General features: G+C 36.7%; 2 protein-coding genes across 2 annotated transcripts in view; both read right to left on the reverse strand.

The window, feature by feature from the left end:
- Positions 1–4572, reverse strand: part of LPGAT1 (lysophosphatidylglycerol acyltransferase 1) — a 73924-nt gene extending 69352 nt beyond the window's left edge. The window contains exon 1 of the mRNA XM_039359643.1: positions 4459–4572. The gene's annotated coding sequence lies outside the window, so the exon portion shown is untranslated. The remainder of the gene's footprint in view (positions 1–4458) is intronic.
- A 5295-nt stretch (positions 4573–9867) lies between these two features.
- INTS7 (integrator complex subunit 7) overlaps positions 9868–22684 on the reverse strand; it is a 51602-nt gene continuing 38785 nt past the window's right edge. Inside the window, exons 16-20 of the mRNA XM_039359613.1 lie at positions 20634–20702; positions 18945–19077; positions 17708–17806; positions 12223–12408; positions 9868–11595 (exon numbers count right to left, since the gene is read on the reverse strand). Of these exons, the coding sequence (XP_039215547.1) occupies positions 11293–11595; positions 12223–12408; positions 17708–17806; positions 18945–19077; positions 20634–20702 (790 nt within the window). The 3' untranslated portion in view covers positions 9868–11292. The remainder of the gene's footprint in view (positions 11596–12222; positions 12409–17707; positions 17807–18944; positions 19078–20633; positions 20703–22684) is intronic.

The raw sequence follows: 22684 nt of genomic DNA on the forward strand, positions 1-22684 counted from the left end.
ACCATATGTACCAAAGGAACCTGGTTTCCAATTTGTTAAAGATACTATAAATTAATAATTCTACAGCAATCACAAGGTTTGTGAAGAGCAAAACTAATAATACGTATTTCAAATGCTAATAATTCCTACCCACTCTTATATGTTAATAAATATAGTGTTGGGTGTGATTCAGATTTTCCACTCAGAAAGACATGAATTTTATTTGTTATGCAAGAGAAATATGCCATAGGAATTCTTTAAAGAGAAAATTCTACAATACTAACTTATGACCTTATATAGTTTCTTGCATTCATAAGTAAAAGCATTTTGTCTTCTTGTTTTGAGAATTTCATCCAATGAGAGGTTAGTGTAGCTGATTTTATATTATAAAATATTAGGCATTTCTTGACATATATGAGATATTAAATATTAAATTATCACTGAGGTTATTTTTTCCCACCTCACTCAACTATGATATGTGAACATCTGCACATCTAGTTTTTCAGCTATTATTCCAAATTAATTAGGCAGCAATTATTGTTATAGCTCTTACTGGTCCTAATGCCACACCTAAATTGTAATGGTCTGTGCTAGAAATGAACAAAACTCAACATCCCAGAATCAAAACTTTCTGGAGAACACTGGAATTAATTTTTATTCCGGAACATACCACTCTGGCCATTCTGGATACAGATCAATTTTTTTTCTGGAAGTAAATCTTTCCAAACAAGAAGTCCTTTATAGTGTTTTAGATATTGTCTTGCCTGACATGAACATGGTGGCTCGTGTGGTTAGCACAGTGGGCTAATGATTGGCAGGCTTGTGTTCAAGACCCGGTTGCTGCCATGAGATGGTGTGAGCTCCTGTTACATGCTCAAGCTCCTGTTGAACCAGCAGTTGGAATGCAGGCGACCATTAATAGATAAATGGTAGCACTTTGGAACCCCCAGCTGACTGTTCCCAACAGATAATTGGTTAAAAAAGCAAACAGAGCAGGAGTTAAACAAGAAATTCACTGGTGAAACAAACAGACCATGATCCCTTGAAGTTCTTTACAAATGATTGCCTTCAGCAACCAGCACCGCCCACACCTTCCCTTTTTATAAAGCAGTCCCAGGGTGTGCCTTCTCAATAACCAAGGCGTGGCTTCTCAATGCCTCCTCCTCCTCCCTTGGAGTTGTTGTATTGACTCCCTCTGATTTGCTCTAGATAATTGCCTTCATTTACGAGCATCTATAATGACGTCCAGCTGTGAGTCCTCAAAGTTTAACTCATCTCCCCCACACAGCTGTGTCTCATCCTGAACATGAGACTCTTCATCTGATTGTGAGTCTTGTAACTCATCAGAGCCTTCCTCTGACTCTGATGGCTTCTCCTCCTCCGACTCTGATTCCCCAGACTCAGCTGCCGGGATCACAGGCTGGCACGGACTCACAACATAGATGACCTCCAAGGTTCCTTCCAACTTTTTATCATTATTATCATTATCATCATCATTATATAATTATTATTATTATTATATGGATCACACAATTTATTCTGCTGTTTCAGGATGGGCTACAACCTTTATACAATAAGCTACTTATTCTGGAAGATTATTTCCAGAAAATAATGTAACCATGGTTAGAAGGGACAAACAGGAACATTCTGGAAATAAAATGAAGTGTGTTAGTATTCTCTGGAATATTATTCTCCCCAAATGGTGAATTTTGCAGACGACTTGTCTCCACCATCAAGAAGAGGTTCTTATACTAATTTAAAGGATGTACTCATCAGCAATACGTACTTGACCTTGCTGCTTGGCTAAATAAACCAGATAGATTTATTGTCAAACTCTTGGCAGAATTAAAAGTAATTCTTACAAGCAAGGCTTTTACAAAGCTTTCTTTAACAGGATTTATTGAGAGGAAAGAAATGGGATTACAAAAATTTCATCAACCGAATTACTTCTAATTTAGAAAATAAAATATCCCCAATGCATTAGGGCAAAAACTTTATTAGTTTCTTTCTATAAGAATGGCTTTTGTGAATGAAGAAGGAGGTAGTTCTTTTCACTGATAGTAGAAGAGTTTGCAGGTCGCTGTTCACAAAACTGTCTCCTGAATCTTTATCAGCTTCTAAATTAACTTTTACAGTACATATCCTCTAGTAATCAACTGCAACTGAGGTAAAGCTGGATGGTAATCCTCAAAATGATCGGTTTCTACTACATCTAAAAATCCCAATCTAAATTACATTTAGGAATCGCTAGTAATAATGTGATTAAATCTTGGCTTACCACAGTCTGCAAAGCTTCTCTCCCTGTCATAATCGAATAAAAATTATTTCTCTGAAGCTCCTATTTGCATTTCAAAGGTAACTACCATTGATATTAATGCAAAAGGACTTAATAAGGATTAGATCAAAAGCAGATAAGAGTGGAATACAAACTTACTTTTAAAAAATTGGATGGTATTTTAACTATTTTTATATTCATAAGTAGCATTGTTCATAACAGTTTTTTAAAAACTCACAAAGAAAAAACATGTCCAACACTCAATTTTGATGGAAATCAAATTGAACAAAATATGGTTGCAGAAAAGATACAGGGACAAACTAACTTGTTTAGCACAGGACAATCTGAATCACCAACCATGGGGTTAATGCAGAGGTGAATCTCCACACATTTTATTTGCTTATATTCAACAGGCAACAGGATATTTTGCTGTCCAATAAGCAGAGATTTGTCTGAGGAAAATTACTAGTACTACCTGCTCTGAAGGTTGGCTACCAGTTAAATACAAACAAAGCTATCATCGTAACATTTAGATCATTGTTTCACAAAATAATGTTTTGTAACATGAAAGGGCATGTTAGAGGTTTTCCATTGGCACCATGGTGGTTGTAAAAGAGGAGGTTAAAGGAAATGAGTCAGAAAAATTACTAAAACAAGTAAATATGTCATTCAACACCCACTTCTTTCATTTTATTTTTTATTTTTGTAAGAAAACAAAATGCAAAAATGTTTATCCTGTTTAGCAATTCTCTGCTGAATATACTTCCAACTTATTTACTTATTCATTCTGCTTCCATTGTTCCTGGGCAAACTGAGGATTTAATAAATTTGGCTATATGTTTGGGCATACACTATTTGAACCATTATTCCCATCACTTCACTTTTGAACTTTCAAAAATATAATTCAAACCTCCTTACTGCCTGGGAGGGAGGGAGGGAGGGAGGAAGGAAAGGAAGGAAGGAAGGAAGGAAGGAAGGAAGGAAGGAAGGAAGGAAGGAAGGAAGGAAGGAAGGAAGGAAGGAAGGAAGGAAGGAAGATAAAACTCATGCTGTTGTAGGAAGATAGCACCTTCCTCCAGAGAAGGAAATAGTTTGGGGGATATTTAAAAAAAGCAGAATATATTTCCTCAAAAGAATAGAAAATCTTAGGTAGAAACCACCATCACCCCAAGTCTTTCTGCCCCAAGCACAAACCAGCTCTATAGAAATGCAGATTTGATAATCCTTTCAAAAAGACTGGAGCCAGAAAGCTTGGAGCTGATGGGATTAGAACACGGGTTCCCAACCAGGAGTGCTCGCACCCCCTGGGGGTGGCAAGACGATATTCCAGGGGGTGCGAAAACTTGGGTTTTTAAAATTATAGTATATATGCATAATTCGTTGCCATTATTTCAAATTTTTGTAAGGAGTGCGAGAATATATCAGAAGTGTTTTAGGGGTGTGGGGTATAGAAAAGGTTGGGAGCTCTGGATTAGAAAGAACCAGCAACCTCTCACCCAAAAAATCCAACACAGGACATAGCCATCAGCCATAGCCACAGGGAAGCAGGACATGACCTTTAGGACATAATAGGATTAACCTACCACCAACAGAATACCAAAAGGACATGCTCAAAAGTTCAGGTCAAAGTTCATGCCACAGGAACAAGAACAACTTCAAACACAAAAGCCCAAGAAACTATAAAAATCCACCACTCCCAGCACCATGTGGTCAGCTGCTCCAGAGCCATATTTCTGTCTGGTTCTGCAACTCAATAAAAAGGACCTTCTTTCCTAAAGCAGTCTCCATTTTGTTTATTTCTGGTTTGGACTGGACCCTGAAGACTTTTCTTTCAGCACTGTGTTTGGTTTTGGTTTTGTGTACTATGTGAAACTGGTCAGCAGAAATTTGTAATAAACCAGGGTTAAGTAAACTTGTGTTCTGTCCCAGCCTACATGAGTCTTTGCTATGCTCCCAAGGAGAAACCCCTCTTCCAAGAAACAAGCAGGAACCGCAAGAAAAAACCAATCCCTTTTATTCTCACAGACCTGAGTTAATATCCAAGGCAAACAAACACAGTTCACAGAAATTTGATCAATACGAACGGTTGCCTTTGGCAACCAGCACCTCCACCTTCCCTTTTATAATTCAACCAAGGCATGGCTCCCTAATGCTTTCTCCTTTGCCTTTGGAGCTGCTCCATTACATTTCACTGTCCTACTCACTCTCTTTCCTGCGTTTTCGTGCATCCTGAATTTGTCCCAACTGTTCTTCATCACTGTCCAACTCAGGCTCCCAGCACAGCTGCGTCTCAGCCTGAGCGAGTAGAGGGGCCAGGCTCTTTGTCCGATTGTAAGTCTTGGAGCTCCTCCCTGTGACTCTAATGTCACTCCAGGCCCCACCTCCTCATCTGATTCCTCAGACTCAGTTGCCAAATCCACTGGCTAGCAAGGAATCACAACAACTTGTGCATACAGCAATTAAGTAATTATCTGCATAAGTAACTACTAAAAAATCCCTATACATTGAGCCAAATGTTCTAATCCTTTCAGGTAGACTTTGACTTTAACAATTGGGACCAGAAGTTCTTTGTTGAGTGATGTGGTTGTTAAGTGAGTCATGCCCGATTTTACAACCTTTTTTTACCATGGTTGTTAGGCAAATCACAGTTAAGTGAATCACTTATGACTGTTGCAGCATCCCCATAGTCAAATGATCAAAATTCTGATGCTTGGCAGCTGATTCCTAATGATGATGGTTGCAGTGTCCTGGGGTCATGTGATCCACCCTGTGACCTTCTGACAAGCAAGTCAGTCGGGAAACCAGATTCACTTAACAACCGTGTTACTAAGTTAACAACCGCAGTGATTCACTTTACAAACGTGGCAAGAAAAGTCGTAAAAGGGTTCAAAACTTAATAAATTTCTCACTTAGCAACATAAATTCTGGGCTCAAATGTGGTCATAAATTGAGGACTACCTGTATGTATATGCATAAAACTTCCAAACAGTCAAAGCAGTTCAATTGCAAGACCAACCATTCAAAGAGACAGGGAGCTTTCCTTTACTGGATGTGTGCCAGCAGAGACCGGATAGTCATCTGATGGGCACATTTTAATGAACACTTTTCCTCTGAGGGGAGTTAGAGACTCAGTTGCTCTTTCCAAAATTATTATTCTACTAGTGAATATTTAGAAATAGTTAAGAACATAAAAAGGGTTAACCAAAAGCAGAAAAAAAAGTTTTCCACAGAGGTAAAGCTCTTAAATTAATATCTTGAATGGATGCCAATTTTAGAAAGTGCTCCATATTGATGGCTGAAGGCCAAAACAACTCCTAAATCATTTGAAATCTACACCATGAAAGAGATAAATGCATAAGTATATGTGTGGTAATATTGCCTCAGGCTTCATATGACTGTTTCATGTAGGATCTACCCTCCCCTTGCACATAGAGCTTGAGATTAATTTTGCAGCCAAACAGGCTTGTCTAGGCCCCTACAAAACAAGTAAATTAATTGCTAAATCAAGAATGAATAAGTTACTCAGAGAGTAATCACATAGCCCAGAATTACTATATCTTAATCTTGTAAATGTTCGGTCATATTGGATAGGAATTCTGGGAGTTGCAGTGCTTTCATAGAGAAGGCCGCTCTAGGCTAGACTGTTTGCACAACCCATGGCATAGTTCATTCAATGTTCTGAGTTCACACTAAAACATAAACAAAACCGAATGAGTTGTCTTTGTACAACATTGCCTTGTGCCAGCAACAGCAACTGTAGGAAGTCAGAGTTCTTTATGATGATATAAATCTCACCATAGTAAAGGAATGCAAGAGCTCTGGAAAACAACAAACAATCATCCAACTTTGTAACATAGAGGATGATAGAAAAAAATAATTGCTTGAACTATCCTAATTACATTGGTACATATTGGAGCAATGACAAATAAACCTATTTTGCCTGATGTCCCAAAGGTGCTTTTTTTCCCCAAAGGCAATTGGATTTTCTTGTTTTTTTTTTCTTTGAAAATGTTTAGCTTCTAATCCAAGAAGTTCAGAACTGAAGAAACTTCTTGGATAAGAAGTGAAACATTTTCCAAAGGAAAAAAACAAGAGCATTTGTCTTTTTGGGGGGGAGGGAAGCATCTTTGAGATAACCATGACTTGGATGATTGAGATACGTAGATATTTTGCTTAATTTAATTTAGTATACACATGTTTATTTTCTTTTATTTATTAAATTTAAACATTTTTAAAAATCTTTATTTATTTATTTATTAAATGTATACGCTGCCCATCTCTGTAAAGCCATTCTGGGCAATTAAAATAATAAATATTAAAAACAATAAAAAACATTAGCTATATGGACAAGACCAGTTCAGTTGTGGCATCTTCTCTTTTAGTCCACCAGCCATCTCCAACATAGAGTGCCTCCATCAGAACACCAACCCAATCAGCAGAGCCAGATTTTAATGCCTTTGCAGAAGACCAAAAGGCGGGATAGACCTCATTTTAAACAGCACAATATTCCAAAAAGCAGGGTCCAAGGCAGAAAAGGCTCCCCTAGATCTCAGCAGCCAAACTGGAGACTGCAGCATGCCTTCTGCCAGATTAAGTGGGATAGGCTGATATCATTGTGGCATGGAATACTGTAACATTGCTCAGCCACCAAAGGGTTTATTTTATCTTTGTATGTAAACATTGCGACATGAACATGGATATTAAATGGGCTACATGATCTAAATCTGACTTAAAGAGCATTTCAAACTGTAGAGAATCACCTTGTACTAGGAAAATAGGTGGTTCAGCACAGCCTCTGCTTAGAGAGTACATCTTGCAAATATGCTAGCAATCACAAATTAAATTTAGAATGATAGTTTGGAATCACTATCTCTAATATATCCTCTTGTTTTTTTCAACAACAGCTTGGTTCAGAAATCTTCATTATATGCAGTGAGAATACATCTTACTTATTTATGTAGTTTAAATCTTGGCTCAATTTATTTACTTGAAAGATTTGTATGGCCACTCATCTTAGCACACAACTAAGATGTGGCTCAAACTACATGAAACTCATGTGCAAAAATTCTTGACTCTTCTTTTCCAAAGGAAGTAAATTTCTAATCTTAAGAGCTCCAGAAAATTGGAAAGATGATGAGCATTTAAAGTTGCACAGTATTAGCACAGTGGTCTATTCCAAATGAACATGCTCATTCACTTTTTCAAATAATCTAAGATCTTTTTCAGCTGATGATGACAAGGAGTGAATTTACAACTTCCCAAAGGGTGATTTTTTTTTAATCACATGGTATAAGTTCAGTATGTCCCAAAATGAAGAAGGGAAGTTTGCAGTAAGCTTTACTCTTAGGCAATGGGAATAACTTTTGGAAAGCACTCCAGTTAGGGAATGTCAATCTACGGCTAGGCCATGCCACTAATGATTTCTTGACCAGCTATACAAAATAAGAGTTCACTAGAACAAATCAATCCAGGAGGACAGAACATGAGTTTCATGTGTGAGACTTACAATAGCGTGTTGTTGAGTTATTATGTTGAATATTCCACTCAGCCTACCATAGTCTTTTCAAGCATATTTCATTCCATTCTCTATTCAAGTTCTCTGCTTTTAAAAACCTAAAGTAAAATATGTGTTCAGTTGATACCTACATATGATTCAGTCTTCATTAAATTATTTTTTCTTTCACTGGTGCTTTTCTCTCCCAACCACTCAGTAATTTTTGTACTTCTGCTAAAAGAGGGGCATTTTGTACTGGTCAGTTTTGTCCAGTTTAATCAATACGACACATAATAATTTTACACCAAACTTACTCTCAGTATTGTCAGCTATTTTTAATCCAAGACTGCCTTGTAAACCAACATTCAACTTATTAGGAGGTATATGCATTGTATTGACCCACACATTTAGTTCACTTAATATTTGTGCTCAGGCTATCACTATCTTTAATATATTCTCTCTTTTTTTGTAGAAAAGAAATATATGCAAAGGGACTGAATGTTCTCTTTCCAAGTTGGACAGTCACCATTATTCTGAAGGGTTTCTTTACAAATCTTTTTGCAAATTTCCTATAACTTTCTTCTAATGTTGTGAAAAAGTAATCTTTGAACATGTTATACAATAAAAGTCGTAATTCTAAAATTTGGTAGCTGTCCTATGTATATTCATGAAGCAATACTTTCCTTCAGTGAGCTTGTAAAGAAACATTAAATAGATCTTTACATCTCCGCTAGATTTAAACCCTTCTGTTCATGACTAAGGATTAATAAGAGGATTGCCAGGATAAATTTGTCTTAGGAAAGACCTTCTACATCTAGATAAGGGTTTTCTTTCTAATCAGAGGATCTAGAACAATCTTGCTGTACCCAGTTCTCTCTAGATGTATTGACTATAATTTCTATAGTATTATGTTCAAAGAAGAGTCACACGGAGAGCAGAGACTTCAAAAAATTTGTCGTTCAAGACATGAGATGAGAACACCTGAACAGGGATGGAGAAGTCTAGATCAGTTTATACCACTGTGACATAGCACATTAGACAGAATTTTCCAGTGATTTACTTACATCATGTGTTTCTCTCGAGGCAATTTCTACACTTGGCAGTAAATCATCATGTTGAGAAATTAAGACATCAAAAATAAAGAGAGACATATGTATCACAGACAAGATTATTAATGGTTGTAAGGTGGTCAGATGACAGCCTGGAATTTATAAGGATCAACACTATAATAGTAGCTGTGGGTCATCTGAAGGAGAAGTCAAAAAGGTCAGGAAGCCAGGCATGACAGTGCAGCTGAGGCCCCACCTTTGTATACATGTGTGTGACATCAAATGCATACAGATATGAAGGAAGTTGACAGCTGGGGAAGACCAACATAAAAATAATCACTTTTAAGACACTAAAATGGTGTCTTAAAGTTTCATGGGACATGGAAGCTTACTGCAGTGGCTTGCTTCTGTGTGATGCCACCAATTAACAATCTGCAAGTAATTAGTTCTACTGTCAAACTACTCTTCCTGTTAGGAAGTTTTTTAATTGAGCCATGCCTTCACTTTCAATTTGCTGAAGTTCATCTAATCCAGTACTGCATTCAAGTAAATATTTAGGCACACAATAACCCTTTTTCGTGTTTTTTTTTTCCTAAGCTCAGGGAAAAACAGAGCTGGTTGTCAACAAACAGGTAATCTAACTCAAATTCCCTCACAAACAGTATGTACCATTCTGCTATAAAGCCCAATTTCTAGTCCACCTTCCTCCACAGAATCTTATTGACTTTTGGCCAGTCAGTCCCCTTCAGTTCATAGGAGTGTTATTGTGGGGAAAGTAGGATGGAGCACTATCTATATGCCATGAGCTCCTGAATGAAAGGCAGGATATAACTTAAATAAACAAATACTGGATTTCAAAATAATCATACCAAAGTAGACTTTTTCTGAAGTTATGAAGATTAGGATTGCATTGGCTCTTGGATTCAAGAGTTCTTAGAGCTGCAATATGCATTGGGATCTGGTATTTATTTCATTATTAAGATGTATGTACAGGTCTGTTGACTGGATAATGGCTACATGTGTGTATAATGCCTTTTTGTTTGCAAGGAATTCCATTTTTAATAACCAAATGAAAATTGAAAACAATTTATTAAACTGGCATGTACATAAAAAAAACCACACAATAATTTAATTAATAAAAACCTATTTGAGTAATTTCCCTACCATCAGTATAAAAACCCCTCTTGCTAAAAAAAGCAACTACCACACACACACACCTTAACTCACTTTAACTGAATAAGACAATGAGGATTTCCACCAACATGCTTGGTGGAAACTCTCCACAACCGAACAAATAACAACAACCAGTTGAAAAGAGGCTTTGACCCATTGCAAAGGACAATTCCTCCTTTGTTACTATAATAAGCAGTCCACAAACCATTTATGGTATGTGCCCATCAGAGTGTTCAGATCCATTGACTTCCTTTTATATCTATCAGCAAGTTTTTATTCATGAAATAGGTAATGCGAGAATCTTCTCAACAGGATACTTCTTAAGCCTGTATGAGGAAGGAACTAATAATAGCAGGCAAAGTGCATCCCCTTCAGATTACAGGTTAGCGGTCATGCATTGTCCTTCTATCACTGTTCTACTTTAGAATGTATTCTCTTTTTAAGTAACAATGCCACCTTCTCAGTGTGGACCTTTGTATCAAAATTCTCCCACTTTTAGATGCATTATGTTATATATTTATTTTAAATCCAGATAGTATTATTTTTAGGGTGTGGGGGAAGTACTTCCTCATAGTGTAATAAGCAGAATTATATACAGCAGGAACTGGGAACTAGATGATTCAAAGAGCTATTATGATTGCAATTTTAAAAAATCCCTTTAGATCTCCTTGCTCACTCACCAAGAAGGATATCTCACAGGCAGTGCAGATGAAGATGGATGCTTTGGGATACCAATCAAAACTATTCTTATCTCAGGCTTCATAGTGATTTTCATAAAGAAATAATTCAGATAAAATATTCTTTAAGTAGAACACAGTTTAAGAGAAAAGGGATGAAATTAGATTAAAGTGATTGGCTGGGTTATGTAATGCAACTAGACTCCATCACTTGTACTGAATCTTGGTTAGATGAGCTGGTTTAGCAGGAAGCTATTATAAGCATCTTTTAGATTGGTCCATCCCAGTCTTTTAGTGACTGATAACCCTGCATTTGAAAGATATCACATGAAATTGGGGATTGTTTTTTAAGTTAAACTAGGACTTGTATTACATCATAAGGGCAAAACTGTAATGAAGTGAGATGAAGATGATAACTGGAACTTCAAGCAGAACTTTACATAACCAGTTTGTCACAAATTGCCTTAATCTACTATCATATTAGTGATCCCACAGCATTTCAAACATGCAAATTGTGCTTAAGGAAACAAAGAAGAATCAAGACTGCTGCCGTTATAGAGGAAGAAATGTGAGCCCTGGGGAAAGAAAAAAATTCCAAACAATCTGTAATGCCTTTGACATAGGCCCTTGTCTGATATATGAGAGCTAAAAACGGGAGTAAGCTGTCCGTGGCTGTGGTTGCAGCTGCTGTGGTTGTTGAGACAGCTGCTGCCCCTGCTGTTGCTGAAGCCGAATCTGCTGGGAGTATGGATCTTCAAGAGACTTAATCAATAGTGTGGTTTTTGGCCCTGTCTTCCATACAATGCCATTGAGATCTCGAACTGAGGACTCCACTGTGATGCTATGGGTGCCAACAACAATGAAGTTCAAGAGGAATTGTGTGCTGAAGTAATCATTGTGAGGCTCCACCATCTGTTCCATCTCATTAGTTAGGTTGTCAATGGGTATCTGTGGGAGAAAACAAGCACCAGGCAACCAAATGTTTAAAGAAATATTGAGTGTTTCATTTTACTTATACAGACTAGGTTTTCTGAAGACACTATTAACCAGAAATGAATCAAATAAGCAACAAATATTCCATATATTCATTTAGCTTGTCTAAACAAAATATATGAAGTTATTTGTCTATTTTTTTCTAAGTTACCGTATTTCAAATTGCTGAGCTATTCCTAGGTCTTCTTGCCCACCCTTGGGGAATAGTCCTCTTTCACTTGACTAGATTTGTTTCTTGTTGTCAGACAGCTGCACAATTTTTAAGCTTGCTGGAATACTAGCAACTATTATCGATTGGTGTTCCTGTCAATGGAGCAAGTGAAGACAAGGATTATCTTTCCCCATGCTCATCATGGGGATATGAACCTAGCACCAGGATCAGCGTCTTATTCAAGTGTCTCATTTTCAAAGGAACCAGAATCATCATAGAAGCTTGCACTCATGTTAATAGACAAGAACATACTTGAAGTGTAAAAAATTCTTGCTACCTAGTGGAGTGAAATTCTATTCTAATTGTGCATGGGTTTTAGGGAGCAGAAATGTAGACAGTTCATGCTGTAGTGGGTTTTTTTTTTTTTTTACCTTATACTCTTGTCCAGGTTTGCTCTGCAGAGTTGATGACACATTTAGACAGATCGATTGAATCTTTCGAAAAAGGCCTGGCTTGGAGCCATGCTGGACTACTCCCTCTATTTTTAATGCAAGTTGTTGGTTATTTTGAACCACAATGGGCTCAGCAGGGTTACGTGGAGAGGGTGATAGGGCAAGCTGAAATAGATAATATTTATATTTATTAATTGATGTTTTTCAGAAAAAAAGAAAACATGTAATACTACCACAAACTAATTAGAACAAAATGCAAGTAGAAGAGAAAAAAGTAAGTACAGTACTTCAAAAAGTATTGATCAAGAGAAGGGCATTAGGAACTCATTCTGTTATCAGTGCATTTACTGTGTGCATAATGCCCTATTTGAAAGAAACAGGAGATTTCAAAACTTTATCCAAATTTTCATTAGTGTCAGATCTGCCATTACACTGCTTCAGCCCTGCTTCATTTTGAGGGTAGTCTGCCATAAACTATGAGGAGGGGGGATAGAAAGATAGAGGAAGGGGAGATGACAGGGACCAAAAGTGCCAACCAGAGGCAATGGGCTGAACGATCCAAGGACACGGGAATGGGAATGGATGCGAACGCCCATTTAAGAGGCACCAAACTTTAGAACTGTTACCAAAACAACTAATCTGAACATCATTGGACACCAACAAGATGACCGGGGGGGGGGGAGGCCTGGGAGAAGGGAAAAATGCTGGGTTTACATGGGAATTTTCATATCTGATTTTGCTTGTGCTGTAACCACTTGGCATTGGTAAAAGTATACCTTTCGCTACAAATGGTGTTTAGGGTCTTTCTTTCCTAAATGCCCAAGCTGGGACAGGTCTGACATTTAGCCAGAATTTCAATATTTTTTTCTATTTCACTGAATATTATCTCAACCCACACAGATATGGGAAATAATGAGATCTGTAATCTAGCATGGCTGAGGAGTGCTGAGTTGGAGAGATCTGCAATATTTCACATTACAGCTTCCAAAATTATATAATCTATTTCATGATTACTTTGTTGTATGTCCATTAAACTTACTTTAATAGGAGACAGAAAAGTATCTAGGACATTCAGCTTGGTTGAGTTATGGAAGAGAAGGACCTTCCTATTAAACTTAACATTCCCCCCCAGCCCAATTTTGCTATTTTAAAAAATATTTTTGTAGCAAGTGAGAATTTTGGGGGAAAATACATAAAGCAAATAGAGTCAAATAGATTCAAATCTTTGTTTCCATAAGTAAAGTATATTATTATATCTTCTCTTAATTTTTGTACAACTCAAGGTAGCATACATAATGCTCCGGCCTTCTCTTTTTGCCATAAAAACAACCCTGTAAGATGGGTTACCATTAGACTGAGACAGAGCGACCAGCCCAAAGTCACTCAGCCATCTTTCATGGTTGAGGAACAACTAAAACTCATGGCTTCCTAATCCAGCACCTTCACATTTTTTGCGACAGAGAACATATAATCTTAAAACAGATAAGCAACACAAACGTGTCAAGTAAATCAATTGCCTTCTTCACACCCTTTCAAGAACTTAGCAAAGCTTTATGACATCAACATGGAAATTAGATTCCTTCCACTGTATATTAGTGTTGAATCATTTAAAAGCCCAGCACTAAAAGGATGGTCAACTGATGGACCTCTTGTCACCTAATCTCCATCAAACAGGGCTTTATGTGTGTGAAATCTAACCACTGCATATTTGAAGCTTTAAATATTAAGTGCATCGTTACGGAATAAAGCAGGGAGGCAGCCAGACTACTGTGCCTGCTCTGTATAAAAAGTAACTCAAGAATCTCAGCTGCAGGAAATACCTATGCTCTTAAACATGACTCTTATAGCATTGTACAAGGTTATAAGTAAGCTTCCTCAGTTGTCAAAAGCCCTTAGGTTTTGATTCCGATAATCTTAAATAAACACACTCCAAGCAAATCTAAGCAGACGTGAACTCAACTGTTATTGACATAATCAACTGATTACCTGAAAGAGACCTCAAGTTTTCCCTACTTTCTGCAAAGAGTTACTTTTCTGCTTACATCTGTGCTTTGGAATTATTTTCTTGAGAGATTTATCAGGTAAACTTTTGAGCAAGATGCAGCACGGTGGGAAGAGCTATCCATTTTAGGGAATCAATTTGATGAAAAATCTGGATTTTTCTCCACACGACTTGATTACTTTGTTTTGCATATTTTTTTCTGCTTATGCCTTGATTTTTTTAATTTTGGTTCTTTTTGCAGTACTGAAATATTTATGCCTAACTATCAGGGGAAGCAACATAATGCAAACACATAAAATTAATAGAAAGTCAAAACCAATAAATAAATAAAGGGATAAAGAAAAAGAAAAGGAAACATGATTAAAATTAGAGCACACGAATACTATTCACTATATCTCTCTATTATTATTGCAAACCCTCATTATTTTTACTGTTTCATAAATCAAATCAATTCTATCCAATTATTCTCAATCCTCCTTTTCGTCTCAAACGATACAATTTTCCCTCATGTATTTCCATCTTGTTCATTCTCTCTACAGCATATAACCATACCAACTCAATTTACTATTTTCAAATTGGTCACTTGCTTTTATATTCCATTTATATTCATTCATCATCCATCCATTCTTGACCTTATCTCTATTTTATCATATATATTTCCAAGTAACTCATTCTAGTGTATTCAACTTTTTTTTGGTAGTCTTCAAATAAATAGAACATTTTGCCTCCCAAACTAATTGACCACTCAACCTTATTTTCCACTTTGACTAGCAATGAGGGACATGCAGAAGTTTTGTGCACCATCTGCTTGCTACCAGCCAGGAAGTAAGCCGAGAACATTCTACATTTTGCCATTTATTACTGAGTTTATCTACTGCATAAATTAAAGCAGCAGGTAAAATGCATTTCAAATGTTCCCAAACAAAACACTGCATAGATTGTTTACACATAATTTTGTTGGTATGAAAGATACGTTAGATCTGCTTGTAAGCAAACATTTTGAATTCACAGGCAGTTCTTTTAAGAACATCACTAAAACATTCCTAAAGTCTCATCCTCTATGCACACCAATCCATATGCCAGTGACCTATTTACTGAAAGGGATGTAGCAGAGCACAAAACATGAGCTATTTCTTTGGGAAGGCAAATAGTCTTGCTCCTGTCTGCTGGCTTTCTTTACCCATCCTAAAGAGACCTGTACACTGACACATTTCAATTTCCACCTATGCAAGCATCAGAGCTACCATAACATTTAGAAAGCACATTGGAGTGTAGCATTTAAACTGGATGTTAACATTTACTTATTTACTAGCAGTCCTTTCATTTAGGAGAAAAACTGCACTATTTCTCAATAGAAATAGCATACAAAAGTTCAGTCACGCACAGCAATATTTCATTGCATAATCTTGATAAAATACAGCATGGAAAGTAAGCAGAGCATGACTTCAGGAATTCTTTCCAAACCTTTGGCACAGTGGCCATGTTTGTGTTTTATGTCTGCACTGGGAGGCAAGGGGTGCATACTGCATACGCTGAGCTCTGGGTCACATGATCGAAACAGAGGAGATGCTGCTTAGAGCAGAGCAGCTGCCAAGATTCCACATTGCTGGCCAACTGTTCCTTCCACAAGAATGCACTGTGGGAATTTTTCAACATTTTTTTCTTCATAGCCCCTGGTCTGATCTGGCCCCATTTTCAGTATCAATCATTCTTTTGCCAGTTTCTCCCCACACCTATTTGGCCCTCTTTGGTTCAATTTTCAAAGAGGTATTTCGTTGACAGTCATAGAGTTCTAATCCCAGGTACTTTCTATGCAATCTCATGTTAGATTGGGAAAAAATAAATACATAAATACATCTTTTGAACGCCTACATCAGACATATCAAACTCGCGACGTCACGTGAAGTCACGCAACGTATCGGGACGGTTTTGCCATTGCCGGCAATGGGGTGGGCGCTGCTTCCGGATGACATGTCCGGCCTGCGGGCCAGCAGTTTGACACCCCTGGCCTACATCAAACATTTTTCATAGAAAAAGATATGCTCTCTCTGTGACAATATTACAATGTGACTAAGGTCTCTACCGAACATGGAAAACAAGCATGTATTGACATTAGGCAATAATTGGAAAACATTTTTGGCTATATTGTGCCCAGCTGCTCTCCATCAATGATTGCCTTTAATGTATGATCCATTTATAGGGAACGTAAATATATTTGTCTAGTTGCATGATTATTTTATAAGCAGGATACATGGTTAATAGACTAGAGGCATCTGAAGCCATCTTATACCAAATGGATAATCAATAAAGCAACCATTAATATGAAGCAGGAAAATAAAGCAGGAAAAGAGACCACAAGAATTTAAAAGATCAACTCAAACTATTGGAATCTGTCAAGCTTCCAAAAGATTGTATAGCAGGCAGAAATCAAAATTATCTCAGAAATGCTGCCAGAAACTTGGAGGGGGGGGAGGGGAAGGAAGGAAGGAAGGAAGGAAGGAATCCAACATCCAATATTAATTCTGTCATTCTTAATTATTCAGCAGTCACTACTGTGTTGCATCATTTTTTCTGCACATCTACTTTCTACCCCATCTCCTTCAATACCATAGTTTTCCTCCCATTATTAGTTTGGGATGACAAAAACCCAGACAAGAGACATAGAGGACCAGAAGCGAAACACAACCTTACTATGTCTCACTTTCTCTCTGTCCAGCAATGACAGAGACTGATTAGCCTTCTGAAATTATTTTCTCTTATTTTCTGTGGGATAAATTGTGAATATTATATTTTGCATAGGTTTCATTTACAGTCTTTCTCAGTTAGTTATTACCAGAGTTAAAACAAACAAACAAAAAAAAAACACAACAGTAGGACAACCCCTCTACTTAAAAGAAGAGAGGTGGCTTAGAGCTGAGATACTCATTCAAGCTAAAGAAACAAAATTGCAAAGTGCTACATTTCTCTATTTATGTAAGATAGTTTTATCTTGTTTTATTTTGCCATATATAGTTGTTTGAATAAAAAATACAATAAAATGCATTAGCAAGCTAACGGAAGCAGCACACCAAAACAAAAAACATCCCCAACATCAATACATAAAAAAGCACTACTTGCTTCAAAAGAAATATCTTTATTTGCTAGAAAATTTCGATTTCCATTAAGTCACAAGGCAATAACAAACTGTAACTGAGGCTCTTCATAAAACTGTCTCATAATGCAGAATAGAACTAACAGTGGTTTAAAATTATTTTTTAAATCAAAACTTTATTTCAGATATAAATTCTAGTTCAAATATTTCATTAAAAGTCTAATCTAACATCATTAGTAAATCAGAGCTTAGGCAGCAACTGGCTGCCCCCACCTCACTCCAGCCACTTCTCCCAGCATGCTTATCTAGGAGTTATAAATAAAATTTCTTCCCCGAAACTGCAATTATACCTAAATGCAAATATAGCTTACCTTAATGCTAGTTGATTGTAGCTTCTGAAAAAAATACCTCTGAAATGACAAGGGGACTTTCAGCAAGGCAATGACTGCACTGCATAAGCAAGCTGTATGCTAGAATAAAAGAATGGCAAGTCTGATCAGAATTATTTGTTTTACAAAGGAAATATGAAACATCATGAACAAACTCTGGGCATTAGTACTTCAGTTCCTGGTGCTTAGGAAGCCAAGACACAACATACTATTGATCCAAAAAGCTCCAGAGATTGGAAACTGGAAATGGAAGAAATCTGGAAGAATATCTGCAAATCCTAAGAACAACTGAACTGGGCACACAAAGACTATCTAATGTTAACAGTCAGCATCAATTTGGTGCTTATCTTGACTTAATTCTAATAATCCTCCAATTAGCAAAATTATTTCCTTGCTTGGTTGGAAAAGCATTCTGGCAAAGTTGTGCTACAGTCAACAAAAGTGGCCAGCAAAGATATGGATCTGAATGGAGACTAACCTTGTTGAGTCAGATCAAAGTCTAACTAATCCAGCATCCTGTTTAGTCAATCTGATGCTTTTAGGAAGTATGCAAACAAGTCTTGAGATAATTGTCCTCCTTCCTGCTGTTCAGGTGTTATTGTAATTTCAGTTTTTCTTCAGAAATCTATGCCCTTTCCCATGAACATAAAAATTCAAATCTATCTTCATCACAGGCGAAAAAAAATCTTAAAATCTATGCTGCCTTTTCCAAGGGATCAAATAAAAAAAATGGTTGAAGTACATCTAAAATCTTGATTTTATTCCAAGTATGGAAAATAGAGTATACTCAATGCAACACTGATTGTTTGCCACTTTGTTTTTGGAGCAAGTATAAATGGCATTAGTATTCAAAGATGATTGAGCCAATAAAAGAAATACTAGACTGGTAAAAAGTCATGCTGAAACCCAATCAGTATTACTGAATAGGAACAATTATATAAGGTCTCTAGCAAGCTCTACAGATAAACCTTTTATACAATGTCCATCACAGCATGAGAGCTTGAAGTATATTTTAATAATTCAAGTTCTGGAAAATGAAATGAAATAAGGCAGAAAAGAGAAGCAGTCTCATTCCTACTTTTCTATTGAAGAATATTTTTATTAAATATACGTAAACACATGTAGAAAACCATATTTAGCTTTTCAATTTGAGGATTCTGTTCTCTTATCTCAGGCCAAACGCTGGAGTGTTTTCTATATAAGAAATGATATTACTTGCCATGTAGGATACTGGTGCATATTTTTGGTTCAGTGCCTCCACTTCTTCCAACACACAGCCAAACACAGACATCATTCTCCTTTCATATTCACTTGCAGCATGGGCTACTCCCGCAGACCCATATTCCTGGAAGCTGTAAAAAAAAAAAAGAAGATATTCAGTGTGTAGTTATTTTATCTTTCTTGCAGAGCACTTTCTGTACAGGTAGTCTTTGACTTACAATGGTTCATTTAGTGATTGTTCAAAAGTTACAACAGCACTGAAAGACTGACTTATGACCATTTTTCACACTTATGACCGTTGCAGCATCCCCAAGGTCACATTATCAAAATTAAGACAATTGGCAACTGGCAGGTATTTATGACGGTTGCAGTGTCCCAGGGTCACATGATCACTTTTTGTATCCTTCTGACAAGCAAAGCCAATGGGGAAGCCAGATTCACTTAACAACTGTAGTGATCCACTTGACAACTGTGGCAAGAAAAGTCGTACAATGGGCAAAATTCACTCACTGTCTCACTTAGCAACAGAAATTTTGGGTCCAATTGTGGTTGTAAGTCAAGAACTACCTGTATTTACACATATTTGAAGTGTCTAGTTGAAAGAGTTAACAGAATAAGGAATATCAATTGTATTACTTATGCAAAATTAAACATAGAAACACAATATACCAAGAGTAATATTCTTTGATAGCTTCTTGTATTCTCTTCAATACTGGAGCCATTATGTTGCTTAAATCTCCATAACAGTTTTCTATTTCACAGTTAACATCTCTGTTTTCCTGAACATTTAAGTATCTCCAAACCACCTGGGGTATATCTACAAGTCTAGCCTTTGTAATAATGAATTGAATAAGTGGCGACTGTTCTCCAAAAAGACGAAAAAGGCCTAAGGGCTCAAACAGATCTCAACTCACTGAGATTTTAGGCTGAACACCAGATTCATATGGATTGGTGATGAAGCCTAACAGGACTAAATCAAGGCTGAATGCAAAATCTCAAATGTGCCCCAGAACCTTTTATAACATTGCACAGGAAATGTGCAAATGCTCACTAGCAGAAAATAATGGGAAAAGCACTTCCTGAAGGAGGACATTAGAGCAGTGTTTCTCAACCTTGACAAATTTAACATACGTGGGGTTCAGTTCCCAGAATTTCCCAGTTGCTAAGGTTGAGAAACACTGCACTAGAGATAGGTCGCTCTTTGGATTCAAGCGGAAAAATTGCTTATACATATGTATACCGTATGAAAAATAAGGCCCATGTCCATTCTAAAACACCTGTGCGGCTTTAGATTAAAATACAGCACATCCCCAGAAAAAATATTCATGTAAGACTTATACTTGAAGTCCAAGATTGGGTGGGGAGGGAATATGCTGATATTTATTAACCATTCAGAGAGTGCTGTAAAGCACTGTAGAGTGGTATATAAATCTAAGTGTTGTTGCTATTGCTACATTGCTTTTATAAAGAATTCAAGAAGTAGCTGATGTGTGTTCTTTTACAGATATGTTGTATAGCTTTTATTTTATAGCAGAACTGCTCAGCTGAACCTTCCCCAGCTTGCACTTTCCAAATATGCTGGACTTTAGTTCCCATAATGTCCAGCCAACATATGGCAGGAACATGAATATTCGTGAAAAGGTTAGCAAATAAAAGAAAGACAAAAGGCAATCTGAATTCCTTATACCTTGCAGATTCAGGATCTAAAATCAGAGCTTCAATTGCATGTGATATTAATAAGCAACTCTGCTGCTGCCTGAAGTAACGTTAAAGAATATTAACAAAGAAAAGTTGCAACATATATTTTATATTATCTTACACATAAAAGGATTTGAATAATGATGGGAAACTGGCATGATATACATACACGATATATCCTATAGCATTGAAAAGTCAACCTATTTATTTGAATGAGCCCAAGTATTCTTAACCTGGAGACTTTTTTTTCTTGTAACAGTACAACAAAACGTCAGAAGAAGTTGGCAGTTGGTGGTACAAGACATAAAAGGCCTGAATGAACACAGGATATGGCTAGCAGCCCAGGGCAGACGATGTGCAAGCAAGAGAGATCTATGCACAGTTGGAAGTTCATTTGTAGCAGCAGTTCCTATTACCAAAAGAATAAATGGAGCAAACAGGAGTCTTAAATAACAGAATGGAAAAAATGGGGAGAGCCCTGCTTTCCCAAAGCAAAATTAAACATGTAATACTGCCTTTTAAAAAATGTAATTTTTCTATTTCCCATTGGGTAAGAGAAAGTACATTTTGCATATAGAGAATTGCCGTCTCAATTATTTGCATACTTAGCTAGAGGAAAAAGAAACAAATCTCAGAACTAGGAAAGAAATAATCTGTGGCTTGCAATGTGGGGTAGAGACAAAATGGAAAAAAAAAACCCACCTTCAGAATAGTTCCACTTCAGACATTATAATGGAACATTCTGAGTTGTCCATGTTCTGGCTGAATCAAGTTCAAAACAATTTTGAGTATTCTTGCGTAAGGTATAGTGAGGAATTCCCTCATGCTCTCTTTTCGTCCTGGGGCTACAACAGTACTGGTAACTATGCTATGTTGTCTATCAGCTTATATGCAGAAAAACTACCTAGAAGGTGACTTCAACATTTAAAAAAAATCCAGCCAAAGAACGACAACTTTTTCAGATCCCTATACAACTGAGCCATGAAATGAAGCAAGCAACAATAATGGATTCATCTTAACACAACTGCAATTTGCCTGTAACCTGTGCTCCACAGCACAGCCACAGCAGCTCTGTTAATGGGTAATCTCAATGCCCAATTTTTCCAGTGGGTGAACCCCCAACATATAAATGAAGAAGCAGAGTGGTTTTTGTATTTGGCAACTGGAAGAAAGCAATATACATGGTTTGATGTACTTGTAGAAAATACATTTTTGCATTCAGCAACTTATCTAAAAAAGAAAGCAGAGAAGATATAGCAAAAGCAGCATGGCATTACTCTCTGCAAACTATTAAACTTCTCATATCGGTAATGGAATTTGTTTCTGAAGCTTTAAATGGCTTTTGTATTCTCCAACAACAATATGGAACGGAATGGAATGTCTTGTTTTGTTCCCAACTCAGAACACAGCTTTGAAGTACAGAGTATTTTGTTCTTGGGCAAAGAAGACACTGATTTCACAATCCTACTTGTGATAATCAAACACAATCACTAATAGTAAGACAATATGGGATGGGCTATATTAAAAGGGACAAAGCTTAAATTTTAAATTAAATTAAAAGGCGTACTTTCAGTGATGAATTCTGGCAAGCTAACTATAATTATGCTTTGTTTTTAACTTTAAAAATGAACTTGCATGTTCAAACTATAAGTATCTAAGAATTGCTTGCACAAATTTAGCTCTACCTAAGCTGCCACAATAGATTCAAGGGAGCCTCTTTGGGGGAAAAACATCCAAGCTCTGATTTTTAAGAAGCAAGATAATCAAATTCAAACAAAATTGGCTTGCATACCTACTATACAATATAAGGCAAGGCAAATCCAAGCACTTACAGTAGGGTTTTAAGTGGTTAAATGTTCATAAACATTGCAAATTGATGGGGGACTACAGTGAAGGGGGAAGTTAAGACATCAAATACCTATCTACATTTTTCAAACAGTTCTCTTTGTTCTTTTTTTTTAGCATTCATAAATAACAATACAATAGAGGCTTTAGTATTAAGTTCCAAGATTTAAACTTTTTTCATATTATAAGAAGCAG

The sequence above is a fragment of the Crotalus tigris genome, unplaced genomic scaffold, assembly GCF_016545835.1.
Source record: "Crotalus tigris isolate CLP2741 ecotype Arizona unplaced genomic scaffold, ASM1654583v1 scf7180000019097.2288821080:1192077, whole genome shotgun sequence".
NCBI lineage: Eukaryota > Metazoa > Chordata > Lepidosauria > Squamata > Viperidae > Crotalus > Crotalus tigris.